Source organism: Octodon degus, unplaced genomic scaffold, assembly GCF_000260255.1.
Source record: "Octodon degus isolate 3935 unplaced genomic scaffold, OctDeg1.0 scaffold00102, whole genome shotgun sequence".
Lineage (NCBI taxonomy): Eukaryota > Metazoa > Chordata > Mammalia > Rodentia > Octodontidae > Octodon > Octodon degus.
The window spans coordinates 4,822,314-4,843,095 of record NW_004524678.1 but is presented as its reverse complement, the minus strand read 5'-3'; the positions used below and the strand labels follow the sequence as shown (position 1 = coordinate 4,843,095).

General features: G+C 40.8%; 1 protein-coding gene across 2 annotated transcripts; it reads right to left on the bottom strand.

Moving 5' to 3' along the window:
- Positions 1-1,442: 1,442 nt before the first annotated feature.
- Vcpkmt (valosin containing protein lysine methyltransferase) lies at positions 1,443-11,088 on the bottom strand. 2 transcript variants are annotated; one of them, XM_023723721.1, is made up of 6 exons: positions 10,774-11,088; positions 10,589-10,699; positions 10,354-10,426; positions 8,938-9,057; positions 5,023-5,127; positions 1,443-1,994 (listed from the first exon to the last, which is right to left on the bottom strand). In XM_023723721.1, the coding sequence occupies exons 1-6, from the start codon at positions 11,046-11,048 to the stop codon at positions 1,980-1,982; spliced, it is 699 nt and encodes a 232-aa protein (XP_023579489.1). In that variant the 5' UTR covers positions 11,049-11,088; the 3' UTR covers positions 1,443-1,979. The 2 variants fall into 2 exon arrangements, with proteins under 2 accessions (XP_023579489.1, XP_023579491.1); XM_023723723.1 differs by lacking the exons at positions 1,443-1,994; positions 5,023-5,127 and adding an exon at positions 7,617-7,801.
- Positions 11,089-20,782: the final 9,694 nt, after the last annotated feature.

Genomic DNA, 20,782 nt, shown 5'->3' with positions numbered 1-20,782 from the left:
CACCTCATGCACCTGCCTTTTCGTCCCATGTTGCTGCTTAAGTGTTTCAGCCCCCAACTCATCAGTTCTCTGCCTCCCAGTGCCCACTTCACTTCTCTGATTCTATCTCCACACCCAGAGTTCATATCCTGGATTCCTCCTTCTGCGGATTCTGAGTGTAGAACACTGTTCCCTTGCTCAACAAACTAAACCCCATTCCGAACAGTGCTCTTCGAGTGGGAGCTCTCCCAGCTTCCCCGGCTGTATGCAGATCAGTGGGTAGTGAGCGTGACATTCCTTGCTGGCTGCTCCCACAGCAGGCCTGCACTGTCCTCTGGTCCCATGACGACCACATCTTTCTATAATAGCAGCAGTCTCTCTCTGCTTTGTTACCAAGGTATGCAAGTGGAGGCAACAGGCTAGGAGTGGGGCTAGCAGGACAGGGAAGGGCCGCGGAGGCAGGGCTGCGGGCAGCCAAGCCCAGGGAGAGCGGTGCAGCCTGACTCCTTGGGAAGAGCCAGACTGCAAATCACAGCGTCTGGGGTAAAGCAGCTGGGCTTTCCTACGGTGAATTGAGGGGCCCAAGCGTGAGGGCACACATGTTCAAAGGGGGGGAGGGCATAACGGGGATGTGAGGAACTGGGCCAACTTACTACTTATTTTTTAAAACAAGTTTCATAATGTTATGGAAGCAGCGAGAAAGTGGGCATTTGTCCTTAGATCTCATTAATAATGGTGACGGCTAGTAATTACCAAAGCTTCACACTGTGTGAGGAGTACTGCTTACCAACATGGTAAGGCAATATGAACATACTATCTGAAAAGGAACAGCAGAGCAAACGGTAAAGATTTAAGTGAGCCTGACAGGAAAAAACTATGCTTTGATTCTCAGTTGCTGAACAGCTGCTTTTGTTCTTTTTCTGAAAAGCACTTACCTGCTTCAGAATATTTATTTTCTTCAAAGCTATTTTTATAAGATCCACCAAGCCCAAGGTCTTAAGAACAATGTTTATTTTAACACGTAAACATGCCACCAAGCACCACTGCCCGTAAGTTCCCAGATTGCATCTGGCTCCTGCTCTTTGGAAGGGATATGGCGAGAAGACCTTGAAGCTCAGTCTACGCAGATGATTATGGCAACAGAGCACACCTCCAGAGGAAAAACCACTGGGCAGTCGTGCACGGCACTACACTCAAGGCTGTCCAGCAATCTTTCACTGTCTCAGATAAACAGGCTCACCTAACACTGGCATCTTTACGCTACTTCTCTGACTATGCACACGAGGAAAACTGCACAAGCTGTGGAAGTGCGTGCACCTCGAACTGGACTTTCTATTCTCACTCCATTTCCAGTGAAGATCAGGCAGAAATTCAGTACCCCTTACTCCCCTAATCTCTTGATTTGTCACAGATCTATGGTGACGAATGAGAATAAGACTTGAGCTAACAGAAGAACACAAGACAACAGTCTTAGGGTTTTTTTAAAGAACATTTACGTGGTAAAGATATATGAAGCAGAAGATAAAACTACTCATAATTATGCAAAGTGAATCTTCTAAATTTATCCTATCTTGAAGACAAACTAAAATGTACTTGTTTGAATTTAAAACATTATTATATAGTAACAGGTATGTGTCTTCAGAAATGGATTCGATTTATCTTTTCGCCTGGAAAGTGTTGAGTTAATCACGCTGCTTCACTATTTTTGGCAGACTTCGGCTGACCTCAATACCAATGCTGAGGGATGGATTCTCAAAGTTTCTCTTAAGCAGAACTTGATGGTGAGCTAAGTAAACCTAAGCTGGGTTTCAGCCTCACTGGCAGGCAGGCAGTACGTTTCACATGGCAGGCAGCCCGTGGTGCTTGTCATCCACATCTCGGATCTCTAAGGACATGCTGGAAAAGTCTGTGAACAATCTTCCCATGCCGCATTCCCATGCTGCATTCCCGTGGTTAGCTTACCCACACTGGCAAAGGCCTGGGTAACGCTGCTCAAGTTTTCATGATGGCAATTTCTATAAGAAAACAATGGATACAAAAGGTTGATTTCTCCTCACCAACTCAGCACTTACTGGGTACTTTGGTACTGGACAATATGCCCAGCAGTGGCTAAACACAATTCAAGTGAACCACCATGTCTAATGTTTACAAACGGTGCTCAGCAGACACCCAAGTACAACCAACCAAGGAAAAGAGAAATATTAGACATGATTAACACTGCAAACCTGTGTGCTACAGAAGATATACTATCAAAAATTAAAAAGACAACCCACAAAATGAATGTACCTGCAAGTCACACAACTGGTGTCTAGTATCTAAGGTGTGTAAAGAACTCCTAAACTCAACAGTAGAAAGACAAGTAATTCCACTTACAAATGGGCAAAGTAGTTCTCTAGATACCAGATACTCAACATCAGTAGTTATTAGGAGAATGAGAATAAAAACTACAACGAGATCCCATTTCACACCCACTAAGATGGCTAGACTTAAAATGACAGACAACAGCAACTCTCGCTAAGGCAGCGGAGACCTGGGTACCCTTGCACGCCACCTGTGGGAAGTGCAAATGGTCTAGTGCAGGGAGGCAGGCGTACAGCACGCATGCCACAGCCAGCGGCTACCACTGAAAGCTTTAAAAAGTTTGCTGTCACTGGTGAACAGCAGCTTTGGAATATTCCTCAACAGGTTAAACACAGAGCTCCTACATGACTGCTATGATGTATTCTAGATGTGCCCCGAAGCCTCATGCGCTCACAGAGGGGGCTTTTACAGGGGTGCTCAATCTACAATGCGTGATGCAGCGATTGATAGTGTGTGATTCCTAGTGATGAGCTTGGCCTCTCCCCAAGCCAGGAACCTGAGATAAGAATATAAAGGGGGCAGAAAGAAGCTGCTACTGTCGCTCGGGGCTTCTCGCTTGCTTTTGCTGTCTTCTGCTTGCCATAACCAGTTTCTCCTCTGCCACCCCACCCCACCTTGGAGCCAGACACCTATGAGCTGAAACCTCTACGACTGTGAGCCAAATAAGCCTCTTCACCTTTAGCTTTGGGTGTCAGGGATTTTTGTCTCAGCAACAAGTAACCAAGATAAAAACCTAGCAATACCACTTTAGCTATATGCCTAAGAGTACTGAAAACATACACTTACAGAAAGACCTTCCATGTGAATGTGCACAGCAGCATTACTCATTATGGCCAAAAGGGGAACAGTGAGTGGGTGTACCTACACCGGGCTGGGGAGATAGCTCGGCAGTCTACGTGGTACTGCATGCCTTGCTGGCCCCAGAACCCTGGGTGTGCCTTGCCAGTCACTGAAACTGGGCCTGGTGATGCACGCCTATGATCCCAGTGCTGAGGAGGCTGAGACAAGAGGATCACTACGAGTCTGAGCTGCAGAGCGAAACCTAAGTAAATAAATGATTTTTAAAAAGAGATGTACCTGTATCTCCACACAAAGGAGTATTATTCAGACATTAAAAGGAGCAAAAGGCTGCAGCATGCTACAGTATGGAAACTCCATGAAAGAAATGTGATTCCACTGATATGACTGTGCAGAAAAGACAAAGCCACAGGTTCAGACAAGACAGGCTTCGGCGGCTGGGCACTAGGGCACTACAGCGGATGCTGTGAAGCAGGTATGGGGCTTCTTTTTCAATGAAACATTTAAAATCAGAAAGTTGCAATGGTTTATGCACCTCTTTATTTCAAAAACATGTTACTTTTCAAATTGCACAACAGCTTCAGACAAAACTAGATCTCTTAAAGAGATAAAAGTTTTTCTTTATACCTCAGCAGCATGCCAAAAAAATGTGTTTGAGCTACTAATCTTATTACTTTCTTTTCCTAGATTTAGTCCTAACACCTACTCTTGATGCTTAAATAAGCTGCATGTGCTTTTGACTACTACTCACATAATTAAGAAGCTTCGTGTTGAACAAAATGAAAGCAAATAGAAATAAATGAGGATTACTAAATGTTAGTGTTGTTAATTCATAAAATTTTTATGTCTCTCCCTTACACCAGTCATGTTTATAAAAGATGCTGGGCACACAAAATGGACGGGTATTCTTTCCTTCCACAGGGCCTGAGCAGGGGTCACAGATGGCAACTTGTGTCAGGCAGCACCACAAAGGAGGAACACGCATAAATTCTACTTAATTCAGTGCACTTTTCTTATGGGAAGATCTGCCTAGATATAACTTGTTAAAAAACTTTTTTCTTTGAATGACTGGGCAAAGTTTAAAAAGGTTAAAATTGGCATTTTAAAATCTCATGGAGATAAAAGAAACTTAGAGCTCAGTCACCTGTCTGAGGTTTTGCAGCTAAGTGTCCCCCAAAAGTCCACGTATTAAAAACATAATTTCTAGTGCAAGGCATTGAAGGAAAGTGGCAGAAACCTACAGCAAGGCCTAGTTAATGGGAGGCCTCTGGCCACCATGGGTTCCCTTCGAGGGACCGGCAGCACCCTGCCCCTTCCTCTTTTGGTTCTCAGCTAACCTCCACCAGATGATCACACTAGGAAATACCCTACCGTAGGCACCGAGACAGAGCCAGACAACCATGGATGAAAACCATATGCCAGTTACTGTGCGACAACAACCGCAAACACACCTAAGCACAACGCTCTATCATTCACAGGTGAAAACGTCAGCGTGCCACAGACTTGCCAGGCTGGGGGCTTAGCTGAGTGGCAGAGCACTTGCCTGGCATGTGTGTGGCCCTGTGCAGATGCCAGCACCACACAAACAGGAGCCCACATACTTCCGAATAAGCGCCCAAAGCAAGTAAGATTAAGTAACCTTACTGTTATGCATCTGTGCCTGAACCCAGTGAATGATCTTTTGTTTCGGTACTGGGGATTGAACTCAGGACTGTGTACTTGCCAGGCAGGTGCTTAAGCCACTGAGCTATCTCCCTGGCCCCCAGGAGAATTATCATAGCTATTTTAACACATTAAAACCAAGGCCCTGACTACACATTAAGCCCCAAGACAGTGACTGGATGATGAAATCTCAAGAGGATCAAGAACTGGAGGTGTACTTACTGATTTCTTCTTTCTGATGTATATAATATGAATATCTTCACTTCGATATTCTTCATCATGTTTTTCCAAAGGAATTTTTTCAAACTCAAAGTCTAGCTGAAGAAGCTATAAATTTAAAGGAAATATACTTCAAACTTAATAATATGACCTGTGGTGATATAAATCACAATGGCAATTACCTCTAAAGGAGTACTAACTGAAGGACAATGTGGAGGAATTCTGAGATCTTGAAAATGTTCCACATCCTTATGTTGAGTAATAATCACATATACATATGTGAAAAATTGAGTTAAGCACTTGATGTAATTTTTTTTAATTTATTTATTTGTGTGTGTGTGGCCAGCTCAGCCCACCAGGGGGCGGGGGTGGCATGTGGTGCTGGGGGATTGAACAGCGGTCCCTGTGCTTTGCTAAACTTGTTCTAAGTAGGTGCTTTAGACCACTGAGCCATCTCACCAGCCCCTTGATGTATGTAATTTTTAACCTATGTTTTACCTCAGTAAACACTGCTTCAGAGTATTAAAATTTCAAACTGGGTGTGGTGGCACCCAGCACTCTGGAAGGCAGAGGCAAAAGAATCTACAGTCCAAGCCCTGCCTGTGTAACTCTGCAACTTAGTGAGACCCTATTTCAACATTTAAAAAAAAGACTTGGATATAGCTCAGGGCAAAGACCTTTGGTTCAATGCCTTAGTACTGTCCCTGCCAATCTTAATCACATTTCATTTTAAAGTTCAGTGACATTTTTCATATTTAAGAAACAAATGATGTAATGATGCAGGGATGGTTTGCTATGTTATCCAGCTTGTGTTTCAGATGTTTCTCCAAAGTCTCACGTGGTTTAGGTGGGCCTTTTCCAGACGGGTGGGATCCAGAGCATGTGACGCTGGACTTGGCAGTGCTAGGATTGACGGTACTAGCCTGAGGATGTGAGCGCTACATTCCCTCAGCGTGGGCAGCCTGGGCAAGCTACAAGCGACAGAAAGAGCTGTGGCCACCCCTTCTGCCTGCCATGAGCTGCTTCTCCTCTGAGATGCCTGCCTGCCACCCTGCCTTAGAGCCAGGTGCTTATGGACTGAAACCTCCATGAACCGTGAGCTAAATAAATCTGTTCACCTTTAAGTTTGGGTGTCAGGTGTTTTTGTCTTAGTAAGAGAAAAGTAACACAATGTGCAAATCAAACACAATATAACATATGAATAGAATCAACAGTAAAATCACACTAGCATCTCAGTGGATTCAGAAAAGGTCTAGAACAAAATTTAACATCTCTTTATGATAAAAGCTGTGAATAGGTACAGAAGAATCATCTCAATATAAAAACAGCCGTAGTTGACAAATTCACAGCCAACACCACACTGAATGGAGACAAACTGAAAGCATTTCTTTTAAAATCAGAAATAAGACATGGGTGTCTACTCTGACCACTCTTAATACAGTATCTGAAATTTCATCCAGAGCAACCAGGCAAGATAAAGTATTATAACATGAAATTATATGAAGTATTATAACATGAAATTAAAAAGCATCATAAAGGAAACAGTGAAGAGACAACCTATAGAATGGGAGAAAGTCTGCCAGCAGATTAATCATCAGAATATATAAGGAAATAAAAAAAGAAAGAGTCCAACATAAAACGGCCACATGCTATGAACACTCTTCCCAAAAGAAGTAAAAATGGCCAATAAATGTGAGAAAAATGCTCAATCTCTGGCCACCCTACAGAGATTCTATCTCAACCTGGTCAGAATGGCTATGGTACCTAAAGAATACCACACCAGAAAGGATGCAGAGAACGAGCCTCTACGTTATCTGAGGGAAGGGAAATTATACAATCGCTACAGAAAACAGTGAGAAGGTGCAGGTTTAAAGTTAAGCCTAAAAAGGTTGTCCTTGTTCACAATGCAGTGTCATGGCTGTGCTCTAACGATCAACTACTGGGTGCCCAGCAGATTATCTTGCCATGACCAGAAACTCCTCGCAAGCTTGACCAGCTCTCTAGGAAATCACTTTCCTATTCAAGCAGACTCAGATGTTTATTCCCTCAGGTCCTTGGTCAGTGCTTAGGAGCCACAAACTCCCTGCTGCTGGCCACTGACTAAGTTGGGACATTGCCACTCTTGTCTCAACTACTAAGGAGCCTCAGTGTTGGGGGAGGTCGTCCACAGAGAAGCAGCCACCGAGAGAGCACACTGCCCCAACTCTTCCCAGTTAGGCGCCTGAAAGCCAGGTAACGGACCGCAAGTGTTAGGGGGTTGGAATTTCAGACACTGAAGCTCTTCTGAGCTGGTGGTATAACTTTCTGTACTTTCTCTTTCTTCTATGTAACTGTGTCCATGAACAGTTTATTAAACTTAAATTTTTTATTGTTTTTACAGTGGTGTTAGAAGCTTGCTTGTGAAACTAGATCTCTAAACTAAGGAGGTGAGACTACTGTAGGCTTGTTCTGACTATAGAAGGTACTTAAAAAAACTAAAAATAGAATGTGATCTAGCTCTGCCACTCCTAGGTATATACTCAAATAAAGTGAAGTCAGCGACCAAAAGCAATACCTGCATATGCATTTTTATTGTGAAGCTGTTCATAACAGCCAAGATATGAAATCAGTCAACAGGTGGACAAAGAAAATATGGCACACACACACACACACACACACACACACACACACAATGCAGTATTATTCAGCTACAAAGAATGCAGGAAAATGGATGGAAATGAAGTACATCTGGTTAAGTAATGTAGGCCAGACAGAAAGGCAAGCCCCCTTGAAGGCAGATGACCTGAAAGTAGAACAGGGACTTTTAAAGAAGGGGACCAGAAAGAGGGAAAGCACAGGGAAGGGAACAGAAGGTAAAACAGAGGGTGGATATGATCACAAGGAATAAAATACACACATATGAAAATTTTAACAGCAAAACCCAGTTTGTACAGATAACATGTATTAATTATAACAGAAAGCAGGGTATATAAGAAAAACAAGCAATGTAGACTGATATCTGACCAAGTCATATATTGGCTTTATTAAGCTAAATTAGTCCTTTCAACAGACAAAAACGGCAGCACCATACAAATGTATCTTCAAAAAATTATTTGCAATAGGATAAATTCTTGTTTTGTGTGTGGTACCAGGGATTGAACTCAGGAGCTTATGCTGCTGAACCAACGCCCCAGTCCCTAGGATAAATTTTTGCCCACATAAATTCTAGATCAAACTGGTGGAAAAGGGCTGGAGAGATGGCTCAGTGGTCTAAAGCACCTACTTGAAACAAGCTTGGCAAAGCACAGGGACCACGGTTCGATCCCCAGCACCACATGCCAGCCAGCCCCGCCCCCTGGTGGGCTGAGCTGGCCACACACACACAATAAATAAATGTAATAAATAAAAATAAATATTAAAAAAAAAAAACAACTGGTGGAAAAGGGTAAAAGCCATGTAAGTGCTGTTTGCAACTTTTGCAACTTCCTGTTAATTTTTAGTTTTCAAAAAGACCCTGAAAATAGACAGATACACAGCTAAGAAGTTTCACAAAAACACAGAAATAAAAACTTATCACCTCCATATTTCTACCATGTAGTCTTTAAAAGCAGTGTATCTATTACTGATATGCTCCCAAAAGCCCATTTCATATTAATAAGGATTAAAAGCTTCCTCAGAAAAGACTGTCACCATTATTATTTTACGTCATTTTGTGGATACGGTTTCAATTAGAAAATTAGAATTAGAAAAGAGAAATGAAGGGCCATAAAAGATAAATACAAAGGGGGCCTTTGCAGAACTGTGAGTTGTACTGGAACCTTTCTCTCCGTGGGGCTACACAAACTGTTTTCCCCTTCTAAATCTGTCATAAAATATGACAACAGTCACACAGAGTCTCTCTGAACAATAACCACTACGAAGATCTAACGGAGTACTTACCTCAAAATATTTTTTCTCAATTTCTGGATTTTTTCCCATTGTACGCTGTTCATAGCAACATATAATACAAGTTTCAGATCCACTGAGATCTTTTAGAGTTTTCAGCAGTGGCTCCAAAGACTAAATTTAGAGAGAAATATATTTTTTATGACTCCAAAAACATTCCATTAGAATCTCTTATTTATTTGGTACAGGGTCTTGCTAGGCAGCTGGCATGGCATGCAGTACTGGGGATCAAATCTGGGTCCTTGAGTTTGCCAGGCAGGAACTTAGACCACTGAGCTATCTTCCCAGCAAATGTTCCATTATAAAAGAGATTGGGTGTGTGTAAGTGCAGGATTAATTCCCCTATAATTTATTTATTTAGTTAATTTATTTTTTGGGTGGGGGCTCAGCCTGCCTTAGGGGTGGGGCTGGCACAGCATGTGGTGCCAGGGATTGAATCACGGTCCCTGCACTCTGCCTAAGCTTGCCTAGGCAGGTGCTTTAGACCACTGAACTATCCCGCCTGTCCAGCTCCCCTATAATTCGTTTATCTCTGAGTGAATTCAATGAAGCACAAGTTCTAAAACTTCTGTAACTACCAATTGCTAAACTCTTCTCAACTAATCAACAATCATGTTGATTTCACTTTCCAGAAAAAAAATTCAAATGACTGAATGTTATTTTCCGTGAGAAAATAACACTGACTTCAATCAACAATTTACTCTACAAAAGCAATCTGAACCTAGTTTGAACATGAGTTGATTTAACGCCCAGTATTTTAAAAATGATGCCCACAATAGTATATAACTGGTAAAGAAAAATCATCCCATGAATTTAATAAATGTGGCCACTAACAATGAATTTTTCTTACAGTGTAACTTTCTGAACATCATGGTTAACACATTCCCTGGCAATAGTTAAGGAAAAAATAAGGTTACATTAGTGTCTCACAATAGATTCAAATGATAAGAAGGCTTTAATTTTACTGCAGTCTTTAGGACAAGCGCCTATAGCGCTTTCTCAACATGCTTTACAAAAAGCCTACGCTGGCAGCGACATAGCTCAGTAGACTGAGAGCCTGCTTAGGCAAGTGGAGCGACGAGGGTTCGATCCCTGACACCAGGCCATGCAGGCCCCACCCCCATGCACCTGAGACCGGGCATGGTGGCATATACCTGTAATCCCAGTGCTGGGGGCTGAAAACAGGAGGATCACTACTAGTGTGAGCTGGGTAGTGAGAACCTGTACCATATACATTAAATAAATAAATAAGTAGAAACAAAAAGCCTACGCTAATCGTGAATATACTGATGCAGTCCCTAGACTTGTTTTCTAGTACCTCACCAAATGTACCATAAATACCGAGAATTCAGAGTCGTTAAATGTGAAGAATCTATGCTGCAGGATGCCCGAAATACGGTTAACACTTACCTCTTCGTAATATATGCAGTCAGCCATCAGTATGTAGTCCGGTGCGCAGGGAAAGTCTTCTACCTCTGACCCCCTTAAAAATGTCAAACAAGTACTTTTAACTGTTGTTTTTCAAATACTCTTGCTTTGCAAAAGAACCATAAAGCCCCTTCGTATCAACCATGCTTTTAGTACCATGCAATTTAAGGCACACTAGAAATAGTTATCTTAAAACAAGCTGAAAAGCCATACAAACCATTTCAGTACCTTGGCTTGAACAGAACCAGTGACAAGATGCTTGTTCATATTAATATTCATCTTCAGCAAGTCTTGCAGTTCCTCAAGATCGGTGACCACAACATCTGCCCTAAAAATAACGCAGACTGAGCCGCGCCTCAGGCGGGAAGCCGGCAGGGCGCCGACCCTCCCACCCGCGCTTACCCGAGCGTGGCGGCCATGAGCCCCACGGCCCCGGTGCCCGACCCCAGCTCCAGCACCGACCGGCGGCTCAGCGAGTGGGTCCCGTCGCCCGAGAACCCCGGCGTCTCTAGATATTTGGAAAGGACAATAGCAGCGTCCCAGACAACACAACCCACGCCGCCGGAGCCGTACTGCTGCAGTCGCAGCACTGTGCCATCGCGTTTCTCCAGAACCCTCACAAAGCTCCGCAGCGGATCCTCCAGCTCCTCCGGCACGCACTCCCGGGGAGACGCCATCGCCGCGCTGCAACGAGGTGCGGCGCGGTGACGTCACGCCCGCGCGCCCGCCTCCCGGCGCTGCCTGGCGGCACGGCGCGTGCGCAGGTCAATGGGCCGGGAAGACGGCGGGACCGGCGCGTCGGAACGGCGCTCTGACCGCTTTCCCGCTCCAGCTCACGCGTGCTTGAGGAGAGGGCTTTTAAATCACGTTTCCGGCCAATATTGTGCTAGTATTATAGGAATACGCAAACTTCAGAGTGTTTTGGGCGGCTTGTAGGCTGACAGTTGTTACTAGTCTTAAATCCTGGCAATCTCCCAGATCCTACCAGAGAAATTTTGTACAGTGCACCTTGTTCTACGAATGCATACAAATGGTGGTTGGAAACTTGCCACGGAATTTGACAGTGATGACACCCCCCAAAACGTTACATCATTAAAATTCCTTAGGATTATCCAATTTTGGTTGCATAAAATAGTGAAAGTGTGTCGTCACACTTACCTACCTAGAGGATTTAACAATCTCCCCTTGTTGCATATAATGAAAACACAGATTTTAAAAGTTTTGTAAAAATTAAGACTGAGGTGATTTATTAATCTTGTTAAGAACTCTGATACAAAGCACAGTAAAAAGGCCACAGACCAGTAAATAAACAACGTGGCTTTTGGCTACTTTACAACTGCTGCTACAGCACTATCGGCAACACACTCTTCTCATCACTTTGAAGGAAGGCGTCCAGATGGCAAATAGAAGCTTTATTTTTCTGATTAAAAAGTTTAATAAAGCTTTAAGTATTTGCTGGCTTAAGTATTACCAATCTAAAAAATATATTTTTAAAAAAATTTCTGTTAACATGAGATTTACAGTGAAAGTTACTAGTGATTTTGAAGGCAAGGTAGTTGGTTCTTATGCCATAAGAAATTTTTCCTTAAATTTGTGAATTAGTAAAGTAGCAGATTGTATTATAGGCCTCAAGTCACTTCAATTTATATAGGTTATTAGCATTATCTTTAAATATACAATATAAACAAAACTGTACATATATGGCATATTAACTTTGTTTTCCAAAACAATAGGCAACTCATTAGCTAAAGACATCATCATACTCTGCAAGAACAAAAGGCACATCTGCGATACATGCCCTTGCCCCTCCCTCATTGGATTACGTAGTCTTTGCTTACATTTTGACAAAATAAACAGTGCATTCTATCATTTTCATTCTATTTTTCAGTTTTGTCTTCAGCAGCAAATACTGGCATTTAAGACATGGCATTAAAGAGTTTAAAAACAGTGGGTGTTATTCACAATTCTTCTAGATGTAAAAACTAGAAGTAAAAACTAGATGTCAAAGAGTTTTTGTTTAAAAATCAGTAACACCATACACCCTCTATACTTGTGTAAATTCATGGCCTTAAAAAGGCATGTATTACTTAAATTTGAAACATTCCACAAAACACTATCCCCTTTCAGTGCAATCACTGTCACTTCAAACCATATTTTTCAGCAGAGTCTACAGTGCAAATATAAATTCGTTATACTGGCCTTATGGCAGCACTGAGGATCCAAGACAAGGGAATGCTACTGATCACCTGAGGATAATGGTAAAGGACTTTTGTATTTTTATTTCTCCAATTCTTAAAAGCTTATTTGATCAGTAGCATTTTTAAGAGCATTCTTTGTAAAAGTACTAAAATACAATGCCTTTTTGAATAAATTAAAAAACTTTACAAATACTATTCCAGTGTCAATGACTACATACGGCTAAGGTCATTGAGGAGTTTCTGCATTTTCTAGCAAAGGCAGTCTGTACAATGGGGGGTGTGAAAGCTCCCGCTTGTACGTCTTTGGTGGCAGTTTTGGTAGATGAGGGCTTGAATTCTGCCGCGGGGGAACAGGGGGAGCTGGGGGATGAACCACACTGTTGGGACTCGAACTGAGCACATAGCATCGACGCGGCACCCTGGGAGAGGGCGTGGTAGGAGTGCTTGGTGAGTTTGGACACGTACTAACATCTCTGTGCAGATGTCCCAGTGGAGGAGGCTGAAGATTGAATGGACAGTTTATAAAGTGTTCTGGAGGCCGAAGGGGAACTGGAGGAGGGGTGTCAGGAAGAGGATCTCTTGGCGGTGGTGGAGGCGGACTGTGAAGAGGCCCATCAAATGCACCAGGAGGAACAGGAACTCTAGGTTTTACCTTTGGGGGAGGAGGCTGTCTTGGCGGAATAGCAGGTGGGTCATCATCAGATTTCATAGTTCCCTTAAAAAAAAGTTAGGTTATATTTCTATTTGCCTGAAAAACTCATAAGGCAATTTTTAAAAGTGAAAACATTCTGTGTCAAGTTAAATCTACAGACTCAAAAAAGATTAATCTGCTTTTCTGCTCTGTTCTCGGGAACCTTTCTGCTCCTCTCTCTCGAGACACCTCCACCCCTCCCATCCAGCCCAAGTTCAGGCCCAGGGAGTGTGTGGGAGAGCTTTTGCGCTCCCCTGTGCCCCTGGGCCAAGGGCAGGGGCACAACAGATTCACTTCAAGGGCTGAAGCAGGAAGGAGCTGAACACAACAGCTAGACCCAAGCCAGGCATAACTGGAAAACTCAAACTTAAAAGATCTGCGTCTGAATTTCATTAGGTGCTAAGGTTATAACTGCACCAAAGCTCTACAACAAAGGTCAGAAGACAGTACTATACAAAATGACAACAAGAAGAAGCAAAATGCAATCTCAGACCCCAAGCCCACCCATAACAAGTGCAGAGGAAACTAGCACAGAACAAATTGGGAATCACACAGCAAAATAGATTAATCTGGTTTAATTGATAAGTAAATTTGTAAATTACCTCCAGTTTTGTTCAGGGCTCAGTATAATATTTGCATGCAGGATATTTTAACTGAAATCTCAGAACATAAAGATTGTTGTCCTGTGTTACTTTGTTTCATGTGTTTCAGAAACTTACAAATTTTAATTGTAATAGGTAAGTGCAAATAATAGTTTATAAACATGAAAGCACATGGACATAGTGCCCAACTTCTGCTTTCCTCAGTAACATGGATAGCAGTGGTTCTCAAAATGTGATCCAGGACCACCAACACGTATAGAAAACTCATTACAAAAGCAAATTATTGAACTCTGTTTCAGATCTACTGAATCAGAAAACCTGGGGGACCTGCCCCTTAGCTCAGTTCTTTAAGTGGCTGCTTCAACAAAACAGTCAGGCTCAGGTTGCTGTGGTTCCATCCCCACAACTCAAGCCAGCCAAACCTGCCCTGAAGGCATTCGGAGCAAAAAAAAAAAAAATCCTAAAATAAAAAAAGAAAAGAAAAGAAAAGAAAAGAAAAGAAAACCTGGAGGTGGGTTCAACAATCTGCCTTTAACAAGCTGTCCAGATTCTCATACACACTTAAATTTGAGAAGACTGGTTGAAAGTTTGAAGAGTCTTCCAAACATTAAAGTTCTTACCAGCTGTACCAGAGAGAATATGTTCTGAGTAACTGTCAATTTGTCTACCTTCTTTTTTTAGGAAAGGTTTTTATGAAAACAAACAACTCCTGAAAATATTTTTCAAAAGTATTGTTAAAAACCAATACACGTTAAAAAATCATGACGGGTGGCCAAAATCTACCTGACAAGTTCTTTATAAAAATGAGCTCTACTTTGAAGATTCACAACTTTAAATAAGTGGAGGCAAACCTAGAGCAGTTGACTACCTTGGAATTTGAAGCATCATGATCAAACTTCTTTCGAGGAGGAAGGGGAGGAGGAACCAGCAGCTCTTCACTTAGTTTATTTAAACTACCGCACGAACTGAAAAAAGACTCTGGGAGAAGGAAAGGCTAGTTTAACCACAATTCACAGTACAATTATAAAACAAAATTTCATTGCAACTTATGCTATGGGACTTGGCAGGCTGTATTATCTGTTACACAGCTCACTGTTGGCTTATCTGTCCTCTATGTAAGACTTATCTATGTTGGTTTATTTATCCTCTATGTTTAACAGTGTGCACTTATTTTTGTATCTGTGGCATAGATCACAGTGCCTGGTAGCTGGTAGGTGTGATAGATAAAGGAATACAACAGTATTTAGTTAAGATTAGGAAGATTCTGCTCCTCCAAAAAGCCTCTGTAAAATCTAAAATAAAACTATGTTTGTATATTATGTACTAAGTAACATCCAGAAAAGATCATGCTAAGCAGAAACCATGTATTTCTGAAGTAACTGAAGCTGCTATAAGCAACACAGGTAATACAACCTCTATAGAAGAGACCAAAACATAAGGCTGTATCATATAACTCTTCAGGTCTCTTAATGATAAAGTACACATATAACCAATGTAAGCAAATTTAAAAAATTATAAAGGTAAAATTACCCTTGGAGAGGTCAACTGTACACAGAGTAAAAATTATTTTCATTTAGATGATTTCATCTTTTTCATATGACTTTTTAAAAATCTGTAATTATGGCCCAACTCCCTATTTGGTATCACAGTTACATGGTTATTGTAAAGGTAGTAATCAAGGCTTCTCTTTCTTCTACTCAGTTTGGGTTCACAGAGTTAAGCTGCTAAAGAAGTTGAAGAATTTAATTTTAATCATGGTAACAACTGTTCATGTAGAGGTCTTTTAGCCAGGTGTGGTGGCAAATGTCTGTAATCCTAGCACTTAGGGGTCGAGAAAAGAGGATCCCAAGTTCTAGGCCAGGCTCTGGGCAGCTTATTAGTAGGCTGAGTAAGCAAAACAAGCAACAATTCATATCCTTGAGCAATTTATATTCTGGTTTTGGGAGAGAATATATAAGTGAAAGTACAATGGCTAAAAATTCTAAGAAATATCAGTAGGAGAAAGGTGTAGAAATAGCTGGGAGGGGAGCAATTTTAAGTAGGGTGATTACAGACCTCATTAAGTTTCCTTCCTCATTAAGCAAATACTGGAAGAAGGAAAGGGAAAAAACCAGTGGGCCAAAGGAATAAAGAACATTGCAGGAAGAAGGAATAACGAGGCAGAAGCCCTGATACAGTAATGTGTCTTGTATTCTGGAGGCAGAGTACCCAGAGCAGGAGACAGAGGCGACAACAGTGGGTGATAATGTCTACCTGATCAAAGAGGCCAAACTATTATGGTCCTGAAAAGGAACTTTTGGCTTTTATTAAGATGGACAGTTTTATGAACAAGTATATCAAGGTCTAACTTACACCCTAAAAGATCATTCTAGCTCTTGTATTAAAAGCATAAAAATAGGGAAAGTAAAAATTAAGATACTAGCATAGTAAACAGACCAAGGTAGCAGAAGTCAAAATGGTAAAAGATGGTTTATTCTGAATATATTTTGAGGGTAATCAAGATTTATTGATGGGTCGTATTTGAGGTATTAGAAAAAGGAGACATGGCATTGTGTCATAATATGTCTAATATTTTTGGTAAGTAACAGGATACTATAAGAATTGAGATGAGGCAGAAGGAGAAACAAATTTGAAGGGGATAAGACTTTAGTCTTGGAGAGATTAAATTTGAGGTTTCTATCAAATACCTAATTAAGACTGTCATACAGGTCATCAGATAATTATGAATCTAGGGATCAGGAGAAAGATTCTAGCTAGAGATACAAACTCGGGAATTATTACCACTTACGTGGTGACAAGTGTGAAGAAAAAAGTCCAGGAATGGATCCTAGGGCCTTCCAGTATGGAAGATGGAATAGTATTATGGGAAGATAAAGAAGAACCCACATGAGAAACCAAGCAGCCTTAGTGAAGTATAAGAACCAAGAGATTAAGATGTATGACATGACCTACATGCATGTGACATTTTCTAAAACATCTGAGGTATTTTCTATAAACAGCACTGTTTTCTTCTTTGCCACTGGATTCTTCCCCTCATGCTTACCAGAGTAGTTTGTATAAACTAAGTGCAGGTTTAGACCAAAGGGGCTTCAGATTTCAGATTTTGCAATATCTGCATATACATAATGAGATATCTTGGGGATAGGACCCAAGTCTAAACACAAAATTCAGCTGTGTATTTCCTATACAGCTTATGCACATAGCCTGGAGATAACTTTATACAATATTTTAAATATATTTTGTATATGAAACAGAAGTTTGTGTATGTTGAACTATCAGAAAGGCGCCACTATCTCAGTCACAAATATAGATAATTTTTGGTTGTTTAGCATTACGGTTTTGATGTAAACTCCCAACGTCTCATGTGCTGAGACGTGGAACTCTCAAAAGACTGGACGATGGGGGCTAAACCACTGTTAGTTTATGGTTGAGTGTGCTGCAGAGGATGGGGTTGGTGCGAAGAGGTGGGTTCCTGGGGTGGAACCCAGAAAGCTGTATTTCTGTCTCTGGTTTCTCCCTTCTCTCTGCTGGCTGAGGTGAGTACCTTTCTTTTCTTTCTTTCTTTCTTTCTTTCTTTCTTTCTTTCTTTCTTTCTTTTTTTCTTGAAATCAGTTATTTTTATTTAAAAAAAAAAAAACAATGGTACAAAATCTCAAAACAAGATTTTAGGAGAGTAACAATGGTTAGTACATTGTGTATTGTTACTGCCAAAGTAGTTTCTCATATTACAAGATATAAGCAAGAAATAATAAGCAAATAACATAGGTACAAACCTCTTTTTTTTTTTTTTTAAGTCAACAGAAAATGGAAATATACTTTTTAAAGTTTCTAATATTAGGAGAAGATACCATACAATGTCTTTTATTTTTATTTTTTTATTTATTTAGTGTGTGTGTGGCCAGCTCAGCCCACCAGGGGGGGGGGCTGGCTGGCCTGTGGTGCTGGGGGATTGAACTGAGGTCTCTGTGCTTTGCTAAGCTTAGCTTGTTCTAAGTAGGTGCTTTAGACCACTGAGCCATCTCACCAGCCCCATACAATGTCTTTTAAAGCGTACCTTTCCTCTACCATAGCCCCCTATTACTCTGCTTCTGCCTTGGAGCCAGCAAACTAAATGCTCTGGAAACTGCATGAAAATAAACCTTTCCTTCAAGTTTCAAGTACTGAGCATTTCTGTCTAATACATTTGGCATCACCATTATTCCTGACTCTAAATTTATAAGCAACCAATAAACTATCATTTTCTTTCATGTATTCACACATCTGTACTTAGGACTAAAAACTATGACATACCATTGGTACTGTGGGGGGCGGGGGGGTGGTTTCAAGGTAACTAAGCACACAAGAGCATTCCCTTGAATACCTAAACCAGATATTAAGCAAACAGTATCTTTAAATTATAGAGCAAAAAGGAAGCAAAACCCCCCCAAAAATCGCAGTGAGAGACTTGCCACTGTGTCCTCTGGCCTGCACTCAGGTCACTTTATTACCTTTGTGGGTGTCCTGGCCTGGGGAACAAGGGCTGCATGGGACAGATGCCTCACAGCTGAAGGGGCAGGAAGGATCTTCCCGCTCAGGGAAATCAAACAACCCATCCAAGCACGTGCACACGTGTGTGTCTGTGTATGTGTGCAGTGACTGTGACTCATCACCTGAGGTAAGATGTGGAACTTTTCACTTGCGGCTGTCATGTCAATACTCAAAAAGTGCTTGATTTTAGAGGATTTCAGAGTTTCAGGATAGGAATGTTCAATGAGTAGAATGAGCAGAAAATTTTCTATTAAGTTGGTAAGAAACATTTCTGTGATTTGATATATCCTATTTTTAAGGAAGGACCGCAAGGTCAGCCAACATTTTGGCCCTAGCCTTTCAAGCTCAGTGAAGACTCAGGACATAGGAGAACCTGTACTGTAACATCATGTAACTCAGTTGTGCCCTAAATCTTCTGATCAAGCAGATTATGGAGCCACAGAAGAATGGATCGATGATGTAGAGTGTGCCTAAGGAGAGTCACATGAAGAGAAAACATTCTCTCAGGCTTTCACAGAAAGCAAATTGGTCAAGCAATGGCTGTGACTCATCCACACAGCCGAGACTGACAAAGGATCTACAAAGTGTGGTACACGGTTAGAGGATAAATCCTGAGGGTACTCGACTGACCTTATCAGATAAAAAAGTTACATTTCTTGTTATATATGTCTTGCTTAATCTTAGTCTTAACCATCCAGCAGAAAAGTATAAAAATTAGGTATATAAAGTAAAGTCATATTAATATGCTGAGTTGTGAAAGGCTCAAGTCAACAACTTCAGTGGATGACCTACTACTATTGTGAACTGCTGGACTGTGTTGGATTTTTTTGCTGAATTAACACACCTATAGTATTTAGATGTCAATGGAATACCCATCTCTGACAGGAGTAAACAAAAAAAAGGAGATACAAAGGAAGGACCGTTTTGTATTTGTATATACAGAATAGTTAGGATATACAGCTACTTTCGCTAATTTAATGAGAAGAAAGACTTGTACTAATAGTGTTTGGACAGGATATCCTGCCTAATTCTTGTATTATGCATAACCACTAAGAAGATAACAATGTACAATGTATTAATTATTGAAACTGTCCTATGAATCAGCTTTGAAACGGTCTCATTGATATTTCTCAATAAAATAAAAAAAGATATATCCCATTTTCAGACTGCTCTCCAAAAGTTTTATTAATATACCAATTTAAAAAAATTTACATGGGATAAGTAATGTACCATTTAACACAGCCTTGATGATACTCAAAATTTTTCTGGTGGAGGGGTAACTTTGTTACACACAAGAGTAAAATGTCCAGTGATTACTATATAATTAAAGTCTCTGAAGTTGGGCACAGGGCATACACCTGCAATCCCAGCTACTTGGGAGGCTGAGGCAGGAAGACTCAATTTGAAGCCAGTGTGGGCAACTGAATCAAAATAGAAAACAAAAATGGCTAGGGTCTGTGTTCAATCCCTAGTAGTGCACAAAAAAAAAAAAAAAAAGGATTTCAGATTGTTATATAAAACATTTATCTATTTTTTATATGTTTCATTTGATATGAACTAGGTATTCATGCCCACTGTTAACAGATTCTTTTACTGTTTTTCATGTTTTACCTGAATATTCCACATATTTATTACAAATATTCCTGGTTCCAAAATGGCACAGTAGTACAGGCTGAGCTACATTCCCTCAAAAGATATGCTGAAATCCTAACTCTGGTACTTGGAATTATAACCTTGTTTTCCTAAGTCCCCAACTATTCAAATGCTAATTTAACCAAGTCATTACTATTTTCATAGTCATTTCATTAGTAAAAGGCGAAAGATTTATACAATCTGAAGAAAAACCAGAGTACAGTCATTTCATTAGAATCAACTCATACTCTACTTACTTGATTGTGGCAAAAGCACTGGAGCAAAGATGCTATTGCTGCCTAGTGGAATGAGAAAAATGATTTATACAGTTAGGGAATGTGTATAATTTTATTCTTTTAATGTTTACATAAACATGGCCACGATTTTATTACCATCTTTTGTCATACTAACTTTTAAAAAAAGAACGTGGCATTGTAACTAAACAGTTCTCCTTTCTTATTACAAGTGGTTCCCCTCCCATCACGTCCCCATCTAGTTTTCCTCACAAACTTACATATTTGCCTATTGTGTCCTTTTGAGTGTTAGTAGAGTCCAAAAGGTATTAAATAAATCTTTGTTAAATAAATTAGAAATATGCATAAACAATGCACAAATACTCCTTTATTCCCATGTAAACTGCTATTTCTACATTTAGATGTCACTTTTAACACTATTAGAAGGGCCGGGGAGATGGCTCAGTAGGATAAGCGCTTGACTGACAAATGCAAGGATCTGAGTTCAATCCCCGGTTCCGCAAAAAA